This window comes from Lithobates pipiens, unplaced genomic scaffold (genome assembly GCF_037356315.1).
Source record: "Lithobates pipiens isolate NorthernLeopardFrog02 unplaced genomic scaffold, aLitPip1_a1.2 Scaffold_22, whole genome shotgun sequence".
Taxonomy (NCBI): Eukaryota; Metazoa; Chordata; class Amphibia; order Anura; family Ranidae; genus Lithobates; species Lithobates pipiens.
The window spans coordinates 324,301,152-324,324,817 of NW_027507784.1; the positions used below are offsets into that span (position 1 = coordinate 324,301,152).

Consider the following 23,666-nt stretch of genomic DNA (forward strand, 5'->3'; position numbering starts at 1 on the left):
CATTAATCTGAAGTTCTTTCCCTCTGCAGGCAAACGTTGTGTGCATTGTTTATGATGTCACAGATTTACATACCATTGAGAAGGTAAGCACTACCTTTTATAAAATGGTGTTAATCTATATAAAATCAATGAATTCTATGGTACAGTACAAATCATTGAGCTGTTTTTACAAGTTACTTCCCCAAAAGTGGATAATATTTTACCACACGCGCAAACTCCATGGCCAACTCAGGCTGTACTCACTCACACATTGTGCGGTGACAGGCGTTTTACTTGTTTCCTGTGTGGCCCATTCACACCGCAACGCAGACGTGCTGCATTTTATCGCAGCTCACTGTATAAGATTGCATGGCATCATTAGTACCCTTGTTCAGCAGACCCCCATCTTATTACAGCCCCTGTTCAGCACACCCCCATCTTATTAGTACCCTCGTTCAGCAGATCCTCGCTCAGTATTACTTCTAGCTCTGCTGATCCTCCCTCTCTCTCTCTCTCTCTCTCTCTCTCTCTCTCTCCGGTCCCTGCTCGCCTTCCGCTATATTACTCCCATGCTGCACACCATGAATGATGATTCAGGTGCTGTAAGCGAGTATTGCCATAGACTTCTATTGAGGCTTTGGAGACACTTTGAAGTACCAAGATAGCAACATGGGGTATAATTTTTGAAGCAAAGCAAACACAACATGTGAACAGGACTGTAAGGTTACCATTTTATTTAGTGACAGGCGCTTTGTTTTGAAGTTTAGAGTGCTTTAAAAAAGTGTCTAATGCCACGTTTTGAAGCAAGTGTAAACGAGCCCTAAAACTGCAGTAAGGATATAACAACATAAACTGTAAAAAGTAATATGTATAAGGTCCCTAATGAGTTTCTTTAATAAGAACTCTTTTCTAGATCTCGTCAAAGTGGATTCCTATGGTCAATGGCAGGGCAGAGCGCAACTTTCGGTAAGGCATCCGTTTTTACCACACTCCCTACTCCAACTAATATTTTATTCCTAAAAACCGGATCGATCAGTCTATTTTGTCTTCCATACAGACTTCCCATAATCCTTGTGGGGAACAAATCAGACCTGCAATGTGGCAGTTCCATGGAGTCCATTCTGCCCATCATGAACCAGTTCTCGGAGATCGAGACATGTGTAGAGGTGAAGATCTTGGTGTGAAATGTGTTGTGTTTTTTATTGGGTGTAGAAGTCTAAAGCCCCATACACACGATCAGATTTTCCGACGGGAAATGCTGAATGCCAGGCTGTTGGTGGAAAATTAGACCGTGTTTATGCTCCATCGGACATTTGTTGTCGGACTTTCCACCAACAAATGTTGGCTAGCATGTCTTCAAATTTTCCGCCAACAAATGTCTGTTGTTGGATTTTCCGATCGTGTGTACACAAGTCTGTCGGACAAAAATCCAAAGTACAAAGACGCATGCTCGGAAGCAGAAGCGGTCGGTCTTGGAAACTAGCGTTTGTAATGGAGAATTAACATTCGTGATGTGGCAAATTATGAAATTTCCAAATGCAGCGTACAATTCTCCTCTTCTTTAATGACATGATAATGAAGCTACTTTGTTGGTGATACTGATGGAGTTATTGCAAACACTAGTGATATCAAGAATAATATTATGTTTTTGTTTTTTTTGCAAGGTACTACAACACTATTATCCCCTAGTTTATAAGATCAAAGATACAACTATGTTGGTGTCCCTTATTAATTTTACATTGTATTTTTTAAAATGTAACTGCCTACTCCCAAACTGTAATTTGACGTAAAACCAAAGCCAAGTATTCTTCTCCACAATTTTTTTTTTTTATTGTGCATTAAAAAAAGAAAACAATAAAATTAGACATTCTATCTGCCAATAGAACTTAACAAAAAAGTGCATCCAAAAATATAGAAAATATACCAAATCAAATCATTCAACCAAAAAAAAAAAAAATTTGAAAGCAATAACTCCAAGGCCAATAATAAATAACACGTTATCTCCTCCGATTCCGCAACATGTCTGGTTGACAAACGGCCGTTCAGAAACAAACTGAAAAACGTAAAAAGAAAAGCTCGCCAAACTTCTGCTAACACGAAATTAGCAGAAGGAGCCCAAAGGGTGGCGCTAAAGAGCTGAAAAACCACATAGTATGTCTAGTACGTCACTACGTTCATAATTGTTGGCCAACAGTTGTGTGACCGTGTGTATGCAAGACAAGTTTGAGCCAACACCTTTTGGACAAACTTCCATGGTTTTGTTGGTGGAAAGTTTGATCGTGTGTACGAGGCATTACAGTGACCGCCTTTATTTATTTTTATTTTTTTTTTACTTTCCAGTGTTCAGCTAAAAACCTCAAGAACATCTCCGAAGTATTCTACTATGCCCAGAAAGCAGTTCTACACCCAACTGCACCTTTATATGACCCAGAGGAGAAGCAGGTAAATGAAGAGATGCACTATAGATGAAAAGAATCTACAGAGAGATGTTTGCATGCAATACATATAATAAAACCAAATCATGCTGATCCTCCCAGGTATGGAGCCTTTTCAGAACTGAAGGTATTCAATCATCTCCGTTCCATCACATATCCCATAGAAAGGAGGGCTATTTCTAGATTTCGGGGTAGCGGGCAGAGACATGCAAATAATTCCCTTATGCCTCCATAGCTAACGCCTACAGTCAAAATCGCTGGTTTATAGTACAGATACAGCCTAAAATTATCAAGTGGCTCCAAACTACATACAGCTGTTTCAGGCTTGTTGGCCATCATCAGTGCAGTTCAAGAAAATATGGAGTAGGGCTTGAGATGAGACAGTACAACTCAGGTTATTGTGAGTGGGAACTAACGAACCTAAAACCCCTCCACTGAACCACTGTGTAGCACAGTAAAGGCTTCTTGCAACCTAAGATATTCAGTCTTAGCCTGATTATACATTATACAATTTTTTTTTGTACGATTTTTCCTTTAGATTTCCCAAAAACCATATAATATGAGGTCAAAGCTAATGCAACACTTTCAATTTGTATCCAATCAGGCAGGCCCTTGCACTACATAGGTGAAGGTAAATTTAAAGGAAATTATATAGCCACTTCTTTACCGCGCTATAGCTGAAAGACGTCCCCTGGGGTACACATCCAGCGCTCTGTGATCGTTGTATCCTTCAGATACAGCCAATCGTAGATCGTGGTAAAAGACCAATCACAGCAGGTCTTTACCACATGATCAGCGGTGTCCAATGACAACTGATCACAGTGTAAATAGAATTACTGGTTATTGTCAGTACTTTCCTCACACGCTGGCACGGCATGAGGAGAGCTGATAACTGGTAATCCTGACAGGGGACATGCACACAGATAATCAGGGCACTGATCATCCGTAGTGCTCATCAGTAAAGAAGAAAAATTACACATTTGCAAAATTGCAAACTCCGAAAAAGGTGTTTTGTTTTTATTTTTTTTTAAGTTTCCGTATTTTTTTTGTTTAGCAAAAAATAAAACCCCCAGTGGTGATTAAATACCACCAAAAGAAAGCTTTATCTGTCTTACAAAAATGATAGATATTTCATATGGGTACAGTGTTATATGACTGCGCAAATGTCATTCAAAGTGTGACAGATCTGAAAGCTGAAAATTGGCCTGGGCAGGAAGGGGGTGAAAATGCTATGGCCAGTGGTTAATGTATGGCTAGCTTTAGGCCCCTTTTTAGATGGGTGGATTACGTTCTGATCATCAAGGTATCCACTCGCAGATCCCCTGCCGATCGGAGCAAGAGTGGACGGATGACACATCCATGTCTGCTCAGGTTCTGCAGAGTGGACATGGACAGAGCCCGCTCTTCTTTATGGGTGGCTGGGAGTAAACAGACCTCGCTGTCCGCTTACACCCAACTACCTTCCGATCCGTCCATATGGAAAGGGACGGATCCCCCTCTGTTTTTTTTTTTTTTTTTACCGGATCGGACCCTGAGGTAGGCTGGGTGTAAATAGACACAAGTCTGCTTACCCCTGCTTGTTCGTAGGGATACATGGACCATTCAGTCGGGTCCACCTGAAAAACTGACAGACCGGATTGGATCACCCATGTGAGAGGGGCCTTATTCCATCACATATCTAAAATTTTTGGTTCCTTTATCATTACCTTCTGGTTTATACTTTCTCTTTCATATTTGCGGATAGGATCTTTTAGACCCCATTATAGTTCTCATAGCTACACCACTTGGCCTTGTTTGTGAGTTGTAATAGTATGAGTTTGGTGTATGTAATGTATGATGATATTGGTGTTTGGAGGTAGTGTTCTAGAACAAGGCTTCATCCGATGTCTTTCAGCTGCAAGGCTGCTAATGATCTTATTTTGTTGGTGTCTGAGTATAATTAGTATTTATACATTGTCTGTTTTTTCTCTGTAGCTGAGACCGCAGTGCAAGAAAGCCCTGACTCGAATTTTTACTATCTCAGATCAGGACAACAACCAGATCCTGAGTGATGATGAGCTCAACTATTTCCAGGTATCATCCCAGGCTTTATCATATCTTCTTGATAAGCTCATCTACTATAAGCCACATTTGTTATGCTTTTTTTGTTGCTGTGTCTGCCATTTTGCTTAGTTTCCTTAGGCCCCATTCACACTTTGTGATTTGGAATTGTGGGCAGATTCGCAGTGATTTTGTCCCACAACTCCAAAACGCTTGGCTGCAAAACTTGAAAATCACGTTTGGGTGCCATTGTCTTTCAATGGCACACCAAACTCAATGCAGTTCTGCACATTTTGATGCAGCAAACCATGTTTTTTAAAAACTGCATGAAGCATGTCACCCAAAAAGGAGCAGTAGCTTTTTTTTGGCTGACAAACGAGCATAGGGAAGTCCATTCAAGTGAATGGTCCTGCCCTATGCGACATGCAGAACTGTGTGACAATCGCTTAGCTGGAACGCTCACTCCTGCTATGTGATATGTGAATGGGGCCTTATACTTATTTTTGAAAAATTATAACTTTTTTTTAAATTTTTATTAATGTTTTGGATGCATTAGGGAGGAGGTTCTAACTCTACAATACTTTATTCAAAGCTAGAATCAAAGTTTTGCTTAGAATTATATTTTTAAAGAGGCGCTCCAGGCTCCCACCAAAAAAAAAAGGGGGTGGATCCAAACTATCCAAAACTACAGTTCAGGAGAAACAATTATGGTACTCGTAGCAACTAATAATCAACTGTTAAAACTGTAAAGGAGAAACTGCTTAAAGCCCCTTTCACAAGGGGCTGTCCGTTTTTATGGACTCCACTTGCTCAGCGGAGATCCCTCTGTTGATCTCCGCTGAGCCTGCGAATGAGAGGTCCATCTCTGCTCACTTTGTAGGGACGAACCTGTCAGAGCTCTGCTTGTCCATTCTCATCCGATCCGCCAGAGGGATGGAAAATAGGGTTTCCATTTGAGTAAAAAAATGACAGGCGTACCATTTAGGTGTGAAAAGGGCTTAGCGTCTTTGTGTTTTTTTTGTTTTTTTTTTTTGTTTTTTTTTAGTCCCCTTTAAAGTATCAATTTTTTTGTTAATTATGCATTTGTGTATAATATATGTTCTATTTTTTGGGAGGTAGCAGTCCTGCTTTGGGAACCCGCTGGCACCTCAAGCCTTAGAAGATGTGAAGATGGTTGTAAAAAAGAACACAGCAGATGGCGTACGGGACAACGGACTGACGCTAAATGGTAAGTGTAATGGTGCAACTGAAGGATGATGCAATAAATACTTTTTTTTCCCATCTGTTTTTAGGGTGGACCATATAAAGTTTCCGCTCCTGCAAGTAAACCCCCCCCCCCCCCCCCGACAGTGGGCCAGGGATATTCTCCCTGCAGCCACTGTCAGAATTTTAAAAGAGCGTGGCCACACGGGGCTCCACCCACACAGCTGTGTAATGCATTCAAAGTTCTGCAAATTAATTAACTACAAGTACCGACAGCCTTTGTGGCTGACGGCTTGTAGTTCTCAATGAACTTCCAGGGCTCTGCTGAGCACTCTCTTGGTCCATTGAGCTTCCTGCCATTCAGTAACTGTCTGCCCGTATCGGAGGTATGGACAGACAGCTACACTGACTGTCTTCAGGATCTGGGCATTGCACCCGCGATCTGCCAAAGGTTGGCTATTTTCTCAAGTAGCGCTAGGTGTGCAAGCAACAAAGCACCAGAAGCACGTTGTCTATTGTCCAGATTGAGTTATATTTCAGAATCTTGTAGCCTAAAAAGCCACCACAGTGGTTCAAAGTGCCCCCCTAACATTAGTGCCTTTAGTACGTTAGGTGTCACTAACAAGAGCAAGCATTATGATTACAAAGCAAGAGTCATGTCAGAACTCTTGATCTGAAAGCTTGCTCCAAATCAATGCCTCAGGAAGTATTGAAGCCATTGGGATAGTATGATAATCGCACGCAAACTGTTGGGGAAAATAATAATTTGCCTGTAGATTTTGTAAGTTTGCCCACTTACAAAGACATTAAAGTGGTTGTAAACCCTTACAAACCACTTTGACCTACAGGTAAGCCTAGATTAAGGCTTACCTGTAGGTCCAAGCAATATCTCCTAAACCTATATGGTTTAGGAGATATTTGCCCGAAAACGGGCACCGCTGTCTACGGCGCATGCGCCGTAGACAGCGGCGCGCAGGCGCACTGAACGCGGCAGTTCCAAAAATGGAGCTGCCGCATTTGTCGACTCCCGTGCGCATGCGCGGGAGTGACGTTATCGCGGCTTCGCCGAATGACAGCGGCGGAGCTGCGAGACGCCACCAGCAAGATGGATGCGGCGGACTACAGGGGACAGCGCGACTTCGCTGGCTCCTGTGTCAGGTAAGTGACACATAATGGGCTACTATGCGATGCATAGTAGTCCATTATGCTTTACCTTTGCAGGGAAAAAAAGAGGAAGTAAACTCATCAGGGTTTACTTCCTCTTTAAGAGTCTATAATGATAACTGATAGAGACCGAATATCAGCCAAAAATACTGAAAAAAAACACATAACACAAATGCTATAAATTAAGTTGCAGTTCAGAGAGAACTAAGAAATAAGTATTTGATCCCCAAGCAAAACATGAGTATTTGTGAAGAAACCCTTGTTGGCAAGCACAGAGGTGAGATGTTTCTTGTAGTTGGTTACCAGTTTTGCAGGAGGGATTTTGGTCCACTCTTTTTTTACAGATCTTTTCTAAATCCTTAAGGTTTCTTGGCTGTCTCTTTGCAACTCGAAGTTTCAGCTCCCTACATACATTTTCTATTGGATTAAGGTCTGGAGACTGGCTAAGCCACTCCATGACCCTAATGTGCTTCTTCTTGAGCCACTCCTTTGTGGCCTTGGTGGCATGCTTTGGGTCATTGTCATGCTTTAAGACCCCTCCATGACCCATCTGCAGTTTTCTGGGTGAAGGAAGAAGGTTCTCATCAAAGATTTCTACAATAAATGGCCCCGTCCATTGGCCCCTTAATGCGGCAAAGTTTGCCTGTACCTTTAGCAGAAAAAAAGACCCAAAGCATAATGTTTCCACCGCTGTGTTTGACTGTAGGGATGGTGTTCTTGGGGGTCATAGTCAGCATTTTTCTTCCTCCAAACACTGTGAGTCGCGTTAATGCCAAAGAGCTCAATTTTGGTCTCACTTGACCACAGCACTTTCTCCCAATCCTCTGAATCATTTAGATGTTCATTGGCATGACCGTACATGTGCCTTCTTGAGGAGGGGGACTTGCTGTGTTTGGAGGAAGAAAAATGCTGACTTTGACCCTAAGGACACCATCCCTACAGTCAAGTACAGAGGTGGAAACATTATGCTTTGGGCCTGTATCTCTGCTAAAGGTACAGACCGACTTTGCCGCATTGAGGTGCCAATGGATGGGGCCATGTATTGTAACATTTTGGATGAGAACCTTCTTCCCTCAGCCAGAACACTGAAGATGGGTCTTCCAGCATGACAGTGACCCAAAACATACCGCCAAGGAAACAAGGGAGTGGCTCAAGAAGAAGCACATTAAGGCCATGGAGTGACCTAGCCAGTCTCCAGACCTTTATCCTATAGAAAATTTATGGAGGGAGTTGAAACTTCAAGTTGCCAAGCAACGGCTAAGAAACCTTAAGGATTTAGAGAAGATCTGTAAAAGGAGTGGACCAAAATCCCTCCTGAGATGTGTGCAAACCTGGTCACCAACTATAAGAAACGTCTGACCTCTGTGCTTACCAACAAGGGTTTCTCCACCAATTACTAAGTCATGTTTTGCTTGGGGATCAAATACTTATTTCACTCACTGAACTGTAATTTAATTTATAGCATTTCTATTGTGTTTTTTTTCTGGATTTTTGGTTGATATTCTGTCTCTATCATTAAAATACACCTATGATAAAAAAAATTATAGACCCTTCATTGCTTTAAGTGAGTAAGTAGGCAAACCTTTTTTTTTTTGTTGTTGTTTTGGTTTACCAATTTTACAATTTCTCTTTTCTCTTCAGGTTTCCTTTTCCTCAACACCCTGTTTATCCAGCGAGGACGCCACGAGACCACGTGGACCATACTGCGACGTTTTGGATACGACGATTCGCTGGAACTTACAGATGACTACCTCTACCCTCCGTGAGTTCCCATTCCTCACTTTCTATGCTGACTGTGAGTGATTTCCTTTCACCCACCTGTATTTTCTGTGTACATTTATTCCTGAATTCATATTATGCTTATAACTACATTTCTAAAATTCAGTACTTGGAAATACCAGGGGGCTCATTCATGAAGAACAGCAAAGTTTCATTTTGTTTTTGACACACATATTCCTTGTTTTCTGTTTCCAGTAATGCTGAAGAAAAGTGGAAAAAAAAAATCACATGGGTTAAGTGGAAATAGGGGTGCCTAACTGAGCAGATTAATAGATTAACACAACATGCTACTCTTTCACCCTTTCTTGCCGCAGTTATGGCACTCGAAAAAACAATGGGGGTTATTTACTAAAGGAAAAATCCACTTTGCACTGCAAGTGCACTTGGAAGTAAAGTCGCTGTAGATCCGAGGGGGACATGCAAGGAAAATAAAAAACAGCATTTTAGCTTGCATATGATTGGACGATTAAATCAGCAGAGCTTCCCCTCATTTCAGATCTACCCCTTAGATTAAGAGCGACTGCAATTCCAAGCGCACTTGCAATGCAAAGTGGATTTGACTTTCGTAAATAACCCCCAACGATTCTCTTAAAGCTGTACTTAAATGCTCGTCTTTGTCTAGGGTATCTTTTAAAATACAGTTTTCCTTCAATCGTATTCCAGAACAGCCCACGAGACACAGAGTTCCTCCCACTGGACTGGAAACGCATTCCCATTAAAGAGTTTTAAAAGGCGGTCTTCCAGGCCACTTGTCCAGTTTTAGTGTTTCCTCCTGCGGAGGAGATCTGTTAAGCGAAGGTTTCCTTTCGATGCAGATCAAATTATCATATAGGAATACAGTGCTGAAAAATTGTCCTAGACATATGTGTGTATAGTCCATAAACTTGTTTTAGTGTTTCCTCCTGCGGAAGAGATCTATTAAGCGAAGGTTTCCCTCGATGCACATCCAGGCCCATTATGGAACAAAAATAAAACAAAATAAATCCTTTGCTACCAAAAGACAACAATAAACAATACTAATGTAGCAGCTAACACTTACTGTGTTCCCATAATAATATGTGAACAAAAAGAATTAAAGAGGAGCTCCAGGCTTCCTCCCAAAAAATTAAGTCAGCAGCTACAAATACTGTAGCTGCTGACTTTTAATATGACACCTGTCCAGGGATCAAGTGATGTCCTCATCCGAGCCGATTCTTCAGTCAGCTTTGGGTGCAGGTGCCGGCATCTCAAGTAAGGGAAACAGGCTGTGAAGCCTTGCAGCTTCACATCCAGTTTCCTTGTGTGTGGGCGGCTGCGCTTTGTGAATGACCCCATAGTCTTCTGGGTCCTGTGATGTGTCCCAAAAGACTACAGGAGAAAGAGGGAGGGTGAACTTCCAGCTCAGATGGCTGCGGGGCATCTGACCGGATGTGGGAGGCCGGGTACCTATCAAAACAAGACACCCACTCCCCCCAAAAGGTGCCAAATGTGTCAGTGGAGGGCTGAAGTTCTGCTTTAAATTATATAATGCTGCCTTACCACTGTGCTATAGTTGAATATCACTTGTTATTAACTTCCAATCACACATGCGGGCATATCAGTAGTACCACAAAAATGTGTAAATAAGCCAAAAAATAGTAATTAATACACAGGTCAAATTATCATTTAGGAATACAGTGCTGAAAAATTGTCCTAGACATGTGTGTATAGTCCATAAACTTCTGTGCTTGCTATCGGTGCCACATGTCCATAAACAGGGAATACACACAACTCATGTACCTTCCACTGTAAATGGCCCAGGAACCAGTAAAAATAGAGTGCCGCAACAGGATCCTTCCTCTCGTACAACCTCATTGCTAACAATGCTCTCACCTTAGAAATATTATGTGATGTTTGCACCAGTTTCTCCTTGATGTATGTGTGCCCCTCTGCACACTTATAGTAAGTTCCCCAGGACCTCCTGTCCACTAGGCTGTCTATTGGTGCTCTTCAGTTATCTTCCAGGAAACTTGGATGCAAGCCCTTTTTAAGGCTGCCTAATACTCATTTGGGCATGCTGCATCACCTCTAGCTGTTTCACTTCTATCAGTTGTTCCATGCCAAAAAGAGTAAAGAAAGCCTCCAATGGTGTAGTACAAAAGGACCTCGCACTTTACTCTACAAAACCGCACTTGCATCATATTAAAGAAACGCTTGCAAATCTTAAAAGCTTAAAAAAAAAAACGCTGATACATACCAAAACGTCACTTCTAGTCCACGATCACCCAGGCTCAGCCCTACACGTTACGTCACAAACAATGCTTTTGTCCAAAGGTGCTCCTTCATTCACTCTAATGCCCTGTACACACGGTTGGACTTTCCAACTGAAAATGTGCGATCTGATCTTGTCGGAAAATCCGATCGTGTGTGGGCTCCATCTGACTTTTTTCCGTTGGAATTTCCGACACACAAAGTTTGAGAGCAGGATCTAAAAATTTCCGACAACAAAATCCAATTGTTTAACCACTTGCTTACTGGGCACTTAAACACCCTTCCTGCCCAGACCAATTTTCAGCTTTTGGTGCTCTCACACTTTGAATGACAATTACTCAGTCATGCAACACTGTACCCAAATGAATTTTGTGTCCTTTTTTTCCCACAAATAGAGCTTTCTTTTGGTGGTATTTGATCACCTCTGAGGTTTTTATTTTTTGCGCTATAAATGAAAAAAGACCGAAAATGTTGAAAAAAAAAACGCATATTTCTTTGTTTCTGTGATAAAATTTTGCAAATTATAATTTTGTTTTCATAAATTTTGGCCACAATTTATACTGCTACATATCTTTGGTAAAAATAACCCAAATTAGTGGATATTATTTGGTCTTTGTGAAAGTTAGAGAGTCTACAAGGTGTGGTGCGAATCGCACAAAATTGATCACATCTGATGTACTGGTGGCCTATCTCGCTTCTTGTGACCCAAACAAGTCAGGAAAGTACAAATACCCCCCAAATGACCCCTTTTTTGAAAGTAGACATTCCAAGGTATTTACTAAGATGCATGGTGAGGTTTTTGATGTTGTCATCTTTTTCCCACAATTCTTTGAAAATTTTGTGAGAAAAAAAAATAAAAATCTTCATTTTGCAATGTAATAGGTTATTTCTCTCACATGGCATGCGTATACCACAAATGACACCCCAAAATACGTTCTGCTACTCCTTCTGAGTATTACGATACCAAATGTGTGAGACTTTTACACAGCCTGGCCACATACAGAGGCCCAATATTGAAATAGCACCATCAGGCGTTCTAGGAGCATAAATTACACATTTCATTTCTCAACCACCTATTACACTTTTGAAGGCCCTGGAGCACCAGGACAATGGAAATGCCCACAAAGTGACCCCATTTTGGAAAGCAAACACCCCAACGTATAATCTATGAGGCATATTGAGTCGTTTGAATGGTTCATTTTTTTTCCAGAAGTTTTGGGAAAATGTGGAAAAAAAATGAAAACACATTTTTTTTATGCAAAGTTGTCCATTTATAAGATATTTCCAACACATAGCATGTACATAGCAAAAATGACACCCCAAAATACGTTCTACTACTCCTCCTGAGTATAACGATACCAAATGTGTGAGACTTTTACACAGCCTGGCCACATACAGAGGCCCAATATTGAAATAGCACCATCAGGCGTTCTAGGAGCATAAATTACACATCTTATTTCTCAACCACCTATTATAGTTTTAAAGGCCCTGGAGCACCAGGACAATGGAAATGCCCACAAAGTGACCCCATTTTGGAAAGCTAACACCCCAACGTATAATCTATGAGGCATAATGAGTCGTTTGAATGGTTCATTTTTTTTCCAGAAGTTTTGGGAAAATGTGGAAAAAAAATGAAAACGCATTTTTTTTACGCAAAGTTGTCCATTTATAAGATGTTTCCAACACATAGCATGTACATAGCAAAAATGACACCCCAAAATACGTTCTACTACTCCTCCTGAGTATAACGATACCAAATGTGTGAGACTTTTACACAGCCTGGCCACATACAGAGGCCCAACATGCAAGGAACACCATCAGGTGTTCCAGGGACACATAGCATGCACATACCAAGAATTACACCCCAAAATACATTCTGCTGAGAAAAGAGTAAACAAAAGATTACCTGTGGTTTTAGCAGCGCAGTTGTCCACAGGATGATAGCACTGGTCCAGGCAGCAGGCAGGGACTTGGTCAGCAAAAGTGAACACAATTTTCCAGGCAACAGGCAGGTATACTGTCCATAGTCAATATTGGCAGCAGGCAGGGATACTGTCCATATACAGTCCAAGGTCAGTGCAGGCAGAGATCGTCAGCATTGCCAAAATATTGGTCCTGGTAGTAGGCAGGAGCATGGTCCATCCATGTGGTGTGGTCAGTTCATGCGACAGGCAGAGGCATGATGGTATAGGTCCTACAAGCAGCAGGCAGAAGTAGGGCCTTGTTCAGGACAGAATGGGGATAGGGGTAGAGACTTTTCCCACCCAAATCTCTTTGAAGCCTCCCAGTCTCCAGACCCTAATCTAGGAGTGAGAAAACAAAGGAAATTGTCTTCTTCATCCAAAAAAACTATTCTGGAGCCTCTCACATATGTGAGACCCCTGTTATGAATCCCACTAGTCCACTGAGAGGGTAAAAGATCAGTCCAAGAGGCAGGCAAAAGGCATGGTCAAACAGTCCAGGGTCAGTTCCAGATCAGGCAGAGGCATAAACAGAATCAGTAGGCAGAAGCGTGGTCGAATAACAAGCCAGGGTCAGTTACAGAGCAAGCAGAGGCATAAGGGGTTTGAAGGTAAATGGCAGGAAGTGAGGGTTATGGTTACCATACTTCACTAATAATTCACTGAAGTATGGTAACGGCGGAAACAGTCACCTATGCAGAGGCCTGGTTGGGAAGGGCATTGAGCACAATAAGTGGTGTCTCTTCTCAATCCTCATTTGCTGCACACCCGACATTTTTTCTGATTTCTTCGGCCTGTTGGTCTGGGAGGGATTTTATCAGGAAAGTGGCGTTCAGAGAGTCTGCTAAATTACATCGGATCGAATGTTTTGTGGTGGGCCGTTGGGGTATATAAGGGCAGTGGTGATTTCCTCCTGGTAGCCAAGGAAGGGTATGGGTCTTTCTGTGGACTTACGATAAATTACATACGTGTTGTATATGGCCAAATTAAAGAAATAAATTTACATTTTTTTATACCACTTGTATGTTCTTCTCGTGGCAAGGTAGGGTTCGAGCATCTGGTCGTTCAAGTCGACACCCCCCATGAACATGTTGTACTCATGGATACAAGTGGGTTTTTGTATTGGGCTATCCCTCCTGGTGATCTCAACAAAAGTGTTGTTGTGGATCGAAGAAAGCATGTACACATCCCTTCTGTCCCTCCACTTCACAGCCAAAATTTCCTTGTTCCGTAAACTCGCCGCTTCGCCTTTTCTTAGCCTTTTGTTGACGAGGCTTTGAGGAAAGCCCTTCCGGTTCGTTCTTACGGTGCCACATGCTGGAGTTTGCTTTCTATGGAGGTTGCGGAACAGGGGTAAACTTGTATAAAAATTATCCACATAAAGATGGTAGCCTTTCTCCAGGAGTGGGTTTATGAGTTCCCAAACAACTTTCCCACTCGATCCGATGTATTCGGGGCAATTAGGGGGATGTAGCTGGGTGTCCTTCCCTTCGTATACCATGAAGGAATATGTATACCCTGTGGCTCGGTCACACAATTTATACTTCTTCACTCCATGTGGGCCCTTTTGGAGGGAATAAATTGCTTTAGGCCCAGCCTGCCAGAAAATTTGATCAGGGACTCATCCACACATATGTGTTGGTCTGGGGTAAACAACTGGGGGAAGATCTCAGAAAAATAATTTATTAGCGGCCGAATTTTGTAAAGTTTATCAAAATTTGGGTCATTCCGGGGAAGGCACTGGGTATTGTCATTAAAGTGTAGGAATCTCATTATCGTTAGATATCTGGTCCGGGACATTATTGAGGAAAAGATGGGCATGTGATAGATGGGGCGGGATGACCAATATGCACATATTTCATTTTTATTGTTTAGTCCCATACAAAATGTGAGGCCCAAATTTTTTTTCAACTCCTCCACTGTTAGGGCTCTCCACTTGTAGGGACGGGCATAAGAGGACGTTGGGTTGCTTTCAATAAATTGTTGGGCATATAGGTTGGACTGGACCACAATGGATTCAAGCATGTCCTCTGTAAAAATTAGGTGGAAAAAGTCCATCAGGGAAAAATTGTGTGTGTCCACCTGGACTCCTGGGTTGGCAGTGAAAGGGGGGAACGTTAGCTTCTCCTGAGTTAGGAGGAAGCCACAAGGGGTTCTGGAGGGAATAGGGAAGGCTGGCATGGGACCTAACCCTTTGGGGCCGAGTTGACACCCCACTGGTACGTGGCCTTTGCCGAGGTACTGTGGTGCCGGTCGATGGCACTGGGTTGCCGGTGGATGGCACCGCCTCCTCACCAGTGCGCCTTCGTCTGACGGGCGGACTATCATATTCCTCCTCTGAGGCTGTCATGGTACCGCTGCTGAGGACAGGCTCGTAGTCCACGTCAGACTCACAATCTGAATATGAGGAGGAATCCGAAGCGGAAACCTCCCCGTTGCTCTCGTCGGCTGCAAGAATATCATATGCCTCCTCAGCTGAATATAATCTTCGTGACCTTTTTATTGATCACAAATGGCACTGACAGGTGACGCTGATCTGGCAGATGACACTGACAGGTGACGCTGATCTGGCAGATGACACTGACAGGTGACGCTGATGTGGCAGGTGACACTGACAGCACTGATCACAGGTTACACTGACGTGGCAGGTGACACTGACGACACGTGGCACTGACAAATGGCACTGGAGGCAGATGGCACTGGAGGCAGATGGTGCTGGCTATTTGCTCTGGCTAATTGCTCTGGCAAATGGGGCTGGCAGATGGCACTGCGGCTGGCAGATGGCGCTGGCAGGTGGCACTGGCACTGGCAGGTAGCACTGGCACGTGGCACTGGGGCTGACGGCAGGTGGCGCTGGCAGGTGGCACTGGCGGCACTACTGGCAGATGGCACTACTGGCAGATGGCACTACTGGCAGATGGCACTGGGCTGACAGATGGCACTGGCACTGGGGCTGACAGTTGGCACTGGGGCTGACAGATTTTAGTCACAGTATTCAATATACAGTATGTCACTCACAGATCCTCTCTCTCCTCACACGCTGTCTCTGTGTGAGGAGGGAGAGACACGGCAATGGGAGATGATCTCATATGTTTACATTTGAGATCATCTCCCATTGGCAGCTGCGATCGCGCTGTGAACGGCCGCTTTGATTGGCTGTTCACGGCGATCCATGTTTGCCTGTCTCCGGGAGACACGGCGAGTACAAAACTTCCGCGATGCGCGCCCCCGGCGGCGCGCATTGCGGAAGTAAACACAAGGACGTCCAGGGACGACCGCCCCGGACGAACCCGCCTGCTCTACAGCCGTCATTCGGCTATAGGGCGGGCGGGAGGTGGTTAAATTCCGATCGTGTGTAGACAATTCCGATGCACAAAGTGCCACGCAGGCTCAGAATAAATTACGAGACAAAAGCTATTGGCTTCTACCCTCTTTATAGTCCCGTCATACGTGTTCCACGTCCCCGCGCTCTGAACCATCGGATTTTCCAACAACTTTGTGTGACCGTGTGTGTGCGCAATACAAGTTTGGGCCAAAATCCAACAGATTATGTCGCCGGAATGTCTGACCGTGTGTACAGGGCATTATACAGGAGGTGTGTTACTGGCCAGATCAACGGGTAAAAACAGAGGGGCCTGTAAAAAGAAAACGAATGCAGCCACCACATTTAATCATTGGCAAGCTGCAATATATAATATTTTTGGTTTTGGGTTTAATACAGCTTTAAGTGAACTCAATAAAATAATAACCAGTCAGATCTGTATTAGATCTGGCTTATTTTGTCATGGGAAATTAGAAAAATGAATGTCTCCATACTGATAGTGGCAACGACTTCAAACAACGCATCTCCATGTTGAATCTTAGTATGCAGTGGCTTTTCATTCCAATCCTCTGCTGTGAGTTGCAGCTACCTACACCGTTGGCAGCACTCCAGACGCATAGAACCATCTCCTTTGTGTACAGCCTGTAGTGGGCGAAGAATTGTGACTGCAGCATCTTCATCTAGAGATTGTGTGAACTACAAATATATTTCAGTGAAGATTTTACAGAACAAGTGCAGATCTGCTATGAACTGCAGCATCTGTGTATTTCTTCACACATACTACAGACGTTACAGCGCCTGTTCCTGCATATTGCTTGTGTGAGATGGAACAGAGGCCTCATTTACTCTTTATGTCAATGAATGTGTCCCTGCTTTTCATTAAAGGTTCAATACACCTACAGTGGGGACGGAAAGTATTCAGACCCCCTTCAATTTTTCACTCTTTGTTATATTGCAGCCATTTGCTAAAATCATTTTAAGTTCATTTTTTTCCTCATTAATGTACACACAGCACCCCATATTGACAGAAAAACACAGAATTGTTGACATTTTTGCAATTTTATCATTAAAGACTTTAAAGGCTTCATTCACCTTTTCAGAAAAAAATAAAAAGGTGAATTAACACCCCCTCCACCCCCCTCAGCCCGATTCTTACTGCATTTACACTTCAGTTTCACTGTCCACGCAGTCAGCATTGACATGTGACCGAGCTGACTAATCAGAGGTACTTGTGGAATGTAGAGCCCAGGGGGGTGTAGGGTGTTTCTTTAAAAAAGAAAAAAAATCTGATAAGGTGGGCTAACACTTTAACACATGTTAACATGCGTGTGTGGTTTTATGTGGTGAACTGGCCCTCAAGGAGCACTACTGCAAAAAATATGGCAGTACATTAACCAGTGTTCTCTCACTATGACCAATCCTGGACAGGTGGTTGTCCTTATTCTCCAGTACTTGCTCATACAGAGATTTTCCCATACATCTCTAATCATTTGTGTGATGAGCATTTCTGAAAGTTAAGCCAGCCATAGATGGTTTGACTTTCAGCCAGTTCAGTAGGGAGTGGCCGAGATTCGACCATGTATGGGAAGGCTGATTTTACCCCAGTTAATCAATTTGACTGCAACCAGCCTGTCAGATTTTACATGGGATTTATTGCTAGTGGCTGTTATAGCCAGTAATAACTGTTTTCACCCGCCCGGGGATGGCTTTCCCTACCTAGTATGTGATCCGATACTTCTGGGTATTGGGTGTGCATTCGCGATGCCGGTGGGCCGCTTTTGCTGAAGGTACGCACGGCGGGAGCTGATCTGTGGGTACCACAGACTCGATGTCCACCAGCACCTGCCGATCATCCAGCACAGGGCAGATTGCTGTTGTGACAGGAGGGAAGGAATGGATCCTGTGTCTCTGCAAAGTATGGACTAGGATCCATGTCTTCCTCTAGTAAAAGTGCCTTCCACAGTACACTAAGGCCGCGTACACACGGGCGGACTGTTCGTCCAACTTTGTCCGCTGAACAGTGTTTCAGCGGACAGTCCGCTCGTGTGTGGGCTTCAGCTGACAGTTTCAGCGGACAGTCTGACGAACAAAGTTTTTCGGAATTTCCGTAAGACTGTCCGCTGAAACTTGGTTTGAGCGGACAGTCCGCTCGTGTGTAGGCTTGTTCGGCAAACTAAGTCTCGCGCATGCTCAGAAAGAATTTACACGACGAAGGTTGCATTGCAGTGTATCGGACGCCGAATTTCTCGTCCCGTCATCGCGCAAGGTTTCAGCGGACTGTTCGTTCGTCGTGTGTGGTCAAGTCCGTTCATGCTAATTTTGAACGGACTGTTTGTCAAACTGTTTGACGAACAAGGTTGGGCGAACAGTCCGCCCGTGTGTACGCGGCCTAAGGCTCCATGCACACCAGACTTAAAAATAACTTTATAAAAGGCCAGTAGATTTGCAATGAGTCTTTCAATGTTTTTTGACATTTTTGCAATTGTGTTTTTTAAATTTTTATTTTTTTTTTGAACATTTTGATCCATTAAAAAAAAAAAAAAGTTAAACGCGGGTGACCCACGTTTTTATCGATGTTCATCAGCATTTATGAGTGGCGTCGCATCTCTCAGCCATATCCACGTCCATCAGCATTTATGAGTGACGCTGCTCCTCTCTCGCCCATATACGCCATTTTTTGTGGTCAGAAAAATGACTCCTGAACGTGATTTTATGATGTTCAGAAAACAGCCTATAAACGCCACTGCCGATAAACATCCAAAAACACCCATGTGTGCATGGACAAATAGGTTAAAAAAAACTGCCCCAAAAATTCCCCAAAACAGCCATTTATGAACTTCAGTGTGCATGGAGCCTTAAAGAGGAAGTAAAGCCTCTTGAGAAAAATAAAATAAAAAGACACCCTGCAAAGCAAAGGCATAATGAGCTAGTATGCATAGCATGCTAGCTCATTATGAATTACCTGAGATCGAAGCACCCGCAGTGGTCCTCAGTCACCACCGCTGTCACCGCCGTGATACCCGAAGTGACTTCCGGGTCATGATCGCCGCTAGAAATGGCACGCTCAGTGCACCTGCAGCCGCTGTCTACGGCTCATGTGCCATAGACATCGGTGTCGCTATTCCTGCAAATATCTCCTAAATCTTGTAGGTTTAGGAGATATTTCTTGCACCTACAGGTAAGCCTTAACCTAGGCTTACCTATAGGTTAAAGTGGTTGTAATGGGTTTACATCCACTTTAAACACTGGCTAGGAACACAGTTAACCCTTTGATCACCCTCAATGTTTTACGCCTTTCCCACCATCCAGTGTCATTAGTTACAGTGTCGGTGTATATTTTTAACACTGATCACTGTATTAGTGTCAGTTCATGCCCGACTGTCCACCACAATATTGCAGTCCCGCTATAAGTCGCTGATTGCCACCGTTACTATTAAAAATGTCCCATAGTTTGTAGGCATGATAACTTTTGCGCAAACCAATCAATATATATGCTGGATGGATTTAAATTTTTTTTATTTTTTTTACCAAAAATGTGTAACAGAATACATATTGGCCTAAATTGAAGGAATTAGATTTTTTTTTTTTTTTTTACATTTTTATTTATTAGATATGTTTTATAGCAGAAATAAAAAAAAATATACTAGATCTCCCTGTTGTTTGTTGTTGTCATGTTTTCCTCAGTATGTATCCATGAGGTTAATAGAAGGCTGTCGTCCTCCACCTCCGCGTTTTTCTTCTATTGTCTCCGATGATAATTATTCCTTCCCTCCCTCCCCACAGACTGCGCATTCCTCACGACTCCTCTACAGAGCTCAACCACTTCGGCTACCAATTCCTGCAGAAGACATTTGAGAAGCATGACTTGGTGAGAAGAGTGTGAAACGCGCCCGGCTCCTGTATTTATTAATGTGGGAAACAAGAAAATGCTGCTTATTATTAAATGTGTTAGAAGCTGAACTCCAGCCTTACCTTTTTCCCTTCATACTTGTAACAAGTCCTCTGCTGTGTTAAAACTGATTGTTCTTAATTCCCCACAAACTTGCCTCTCCACAATGTAACCCTGTGAAGCTGAAGCAGCTATCTTGAGCCCCTCTTCATTTCCTGTGTTATCGAATTCAGTCATCAATCCCCTCCCCTGCTGATCTGTACTGTAATTGCCCAGCGCTCACAGCTATCAGCTTTCTCTGTCATCAGGCACTTTGTTCCAGAGAATGATAGGAAAGAACACATCCCTGACATCCCTTTAGACACGCATTTTCAAGCAACTGATCAGCAGGGGGGGGGTCGCTGGGAACTCCTGACCACCACCGCTGCCCAGCTGGACTACAGGAGCCCAAGCTACTTATGCCATGCACATTATATCTCACCAAAATGTGAGTTGATCTTACTTTTATTAAACATTGAAATTTAACTGACATACGGCACTCAGAGTGGCGCCGCTCCTCTCTCTCTCTCATATCCCTTTAGATGTACATCGGCTATGAGAGAGAGAGGAGCGGCGCCACTCTGAGAGATATAATGTGCATTGCATAAGTAGCTTGGGCTCCTGTAGTCCAGCTGGGCAGCGGTGGTGGTCAGCAGTTCAGTGGCTCCAGTGGTTCCCGAGGCTGAAGACTGTCACACAACAAGCACGTCAGTGGTACTGGACGGGAGGCGTGGTCAAACTTGCGTTCAGAGAATGCGCGCTCATTCGTCAGGCATATTTATTAAACATTGAATTTTAACTGACACGCTGCACTCAGTGTGGCGCCGCTCCTCTTTCACCCATATCCACGCGTCTGCTCTCTATAGCTGGCTGTCCTCACTGATACAGACCAGAACCCCCTAAACCCTGGTCTGGTCTCAGCAGTAAATTAATTTTGACTACTGGCACACCTGGACCTTGGAACTATTTCCTATTTGGCACTAGCTGCATTTCTAGCACTCCATCCTTTTTTTTTTTTTTTTTTTTTTTATTTTAACATCTAAAGGGATGCCAGGGATGTGTTCTTTTATATAACACTTGGAAGAATATCCAGGGCAGGGTGATGTGATATTTATAGAATCCTACCAGCCCCTCACAGCAAAGACCAGCAGACAAGCCCAGTTATGACCTTTTTAAAACAAAGGGATTTTACAGAATTTTTTTAATTGCATGTTGATCGGAGGGGGGTGAAAAAAAAAAGGTATGTGTTCATTACACTTCAGATTTAATATAGGGAGGAATCGCCTTGCTGTTTATTGCATGTATTAATGTAGGAAGGGAGGAAATATGGTGGGATGGGTGTGTCTTGGTACAATACTGGTCATGTGACTAACAGGAAATTTAAAGACTTAAAGTGGAGGGCCACCCTGAAAAAAAAAACATAAAAAATTTGAAAAAAATCTGAAAAAAAAAATGTTTTTTTTTACTTACCAGAAATGCCTGTTGCTAGGCACATCATCCTAATCTGCCTCTTCCTCCTCCACGGAGATCTTCTGGTCTTCTCTCCTCCGTGCTGCGTCTTCTGGGTAATGTGTTGCGCTGTGTTCTGGGAACTGTGTGTCCCAGAACGCAGCGCGCCCCATTCACAAAGAGCTGTGTGACTCGCGCATGCGCAGTAGGAAACGGGCAGTGAAGCCGCAAGGCTCCACTGCCTGTTTCCCTTAGCCAAAATGGCGGCGCCGGGACCCGAGACCGAGGGACGAGTCAGCCTCGGGCGGCCGACATCGCGGGCGCCCTGGACAGGTAAGTGTGCTTATTAAGTCAGCAACTACAGTGTTTGCAGCTGCTGACTTTTAATTTTTTTTTTTTTTTTTTTTAAACCGGCCCTCCTCTTTAAATCAGATTTGTCCATGTCCCCCCCCCCCCCCCCCCCCCCAAACAACTCCTGCTTATCTGGTGGTGTAAAGAAAATACAGGAGGCCAGCAACTTGACAGCCTCTCCATAGAAAATATTTATTTAAGCATTACAGCAATAACATCATCCAAAAATGCTGACGTGTTTCGGCCTTAGGCCTTTATCAAAAGCCTAAAAATATGACATTAAAAACAAGTATATATATATATATATATATGGGAAGCAGCCCTGATGCTTCCCTTTTTATATATACTTGTTTTTAATGTCATATTTTTTATGCTTTTGATGAAAGCCTAAGGCCAAAACATGTCAGCATTTTTGGATGATGTTATTGCTGTAATGCTTAAATAAATATTTTCTATGGAGAAGCTGTCGAGTTGCCGGCCTGTACTTTTCTATGGATCTTTTGTGAGCTTAATTAGCCATGAACACCGACTACTCTACACACCAACTATACTATATAGCGCTAGAGCTTGGGTGAGTGTTTCTCTTGCTACTTTACCTGGTGGTGTGCCCACCCAGCAGATCCAGTGTTGTCCAGCTGAGATCCTCTTCGTTTCTGCCAGCGCTCAGTCCCAAGCCGCCATGTTTTGCTAGGACTTCTTCACTAGGCTGCCGCTGGTTTTCCGGGTTCAGCCAGCGCGGCTCTGGAACTATGCCTCCTTGTAGTTGTGGCATGCATATCCCAGGAAGTATAGAGACTGTGCAACTGGACAAATTCTCAAAAAAAAAACGAAATAAAGGAAAATTAAATAAATCAACTCAATATTTATGTAGAGGACTGGAGAAGGGGGTGAAGCAGAGGAATAAAGTTTTGGAGGGTGAAGATCCGCTTTAAAGTGGAACTAAACCCTCCTATCCTTTTACAGCTAATGAAGCTGCCATCTTCGCTTCTGTTTTGATCTGCAGTTGCCACGTGACCAGTTATGAAATTTGTTATTTGTTGGCTTGAGATTTTGGTTGCGAGCGCAAACAACTTCATTCAGAATGCCTTGAATTTTAAATCGGTGTGCTTAGTTCCAATTTAAAGAGTAAAGGTGGAAGGTACTACTTAGCCGACAGTTCGATACCCATGATAAGAAAAAAGTATTTCCCTTTCTTTCCACAGGATGGCGATGGTGCTCTAAATCCTTCTGAGCTGCAAAGTTTTTTCAGTGTTTTCCCTTACACAGCCTGGGGCCCTCAGCTGCCGAGTACGGTGTGTGTGGCAGAGAACGGCTTGCTGCCTCTGCATGGATACCTGTGCCAGTGGACGTAAGTTGAACAGCCATTTCAGCATCTCTTCTGGGTCTCCCATTAGTCCTATGTAGTCACAGTCCTCTGTGTGCTGCTATTCCTAAGACTATATTTTCTTTACCTGTCATTTGATTTTTTACATTCAAACAATGTCAGATCCAGTTGGATGGCTTTTATATTCCATTACCTGGTTGCAATATGTTTATTGGCTGAATTGACCAATGAAAATCTAGTTATGTGCAGCAATATAGCTGCATTCATAAGACCTTCCTGTCTTGCTGTGCGACTTGATCCTTGTAGGTTGCTGTTGGTCTTAGACAGGGGTCTCAAACCGGGGCCCTCCAGCTGTTGCAAAACTACAAGTCCCATCATGCCCCTGTCTGTGGGAGTCATGCTTGTAACTGTCAGCCTTGCAATGCCTCATGGGACTTGTAGTTCTGCAACAGCTGGAGGGCCACCAGTTTGAGACCCTATATATGTGTGTCTATATACAGTA

At 43.3% G+C, this 23,666-nt stretch overlaps 1 protein-coding gene across 1 annotated transcript in view; it reads left to right on the plus strand.

Annotated features, from left to right (window-relative positions):
- RHOT2 (ras homolog family member T2) overlaps positions 1-23,666 on the plus strand; it is a 72,265-nt gene that overhangs the window by 26,710 nt on the left and 21,889 nt on the right. Inside the window, exons 5-13 of the mRNA XM_077449539.1 lie at positions 30-83; positions 893-945; positions 1,037-1,145; positions 2,320-2,421; positions 4,389-4,487; positions 5,574-5,682; positions 8,463-8,583; positions 19,896-19,980; positions 23,043-23,188. Of these exons, the coding sequence (XP_077305665.1) occupies positions 30-83; positions 893-945; positions 1,037-1,145; positions 2,320-2,421; positions 4,389-4,487; positions 5,574-5,682; positions 8,463-8,583; positions 19,896-19,980; positions 23,043-23,188 (878 nt within the window). The remainder of the gene's footprint in view (positions 1-29; positions 84-892; positions 946-1,036; positions 1,146-2,319; positions 2,422-4,388; positions 4,488-5,573; positions 5,683-8,462; positions 8,584-19,895; positions 19,981-23,042; positions 23,189-23,666) is intronic.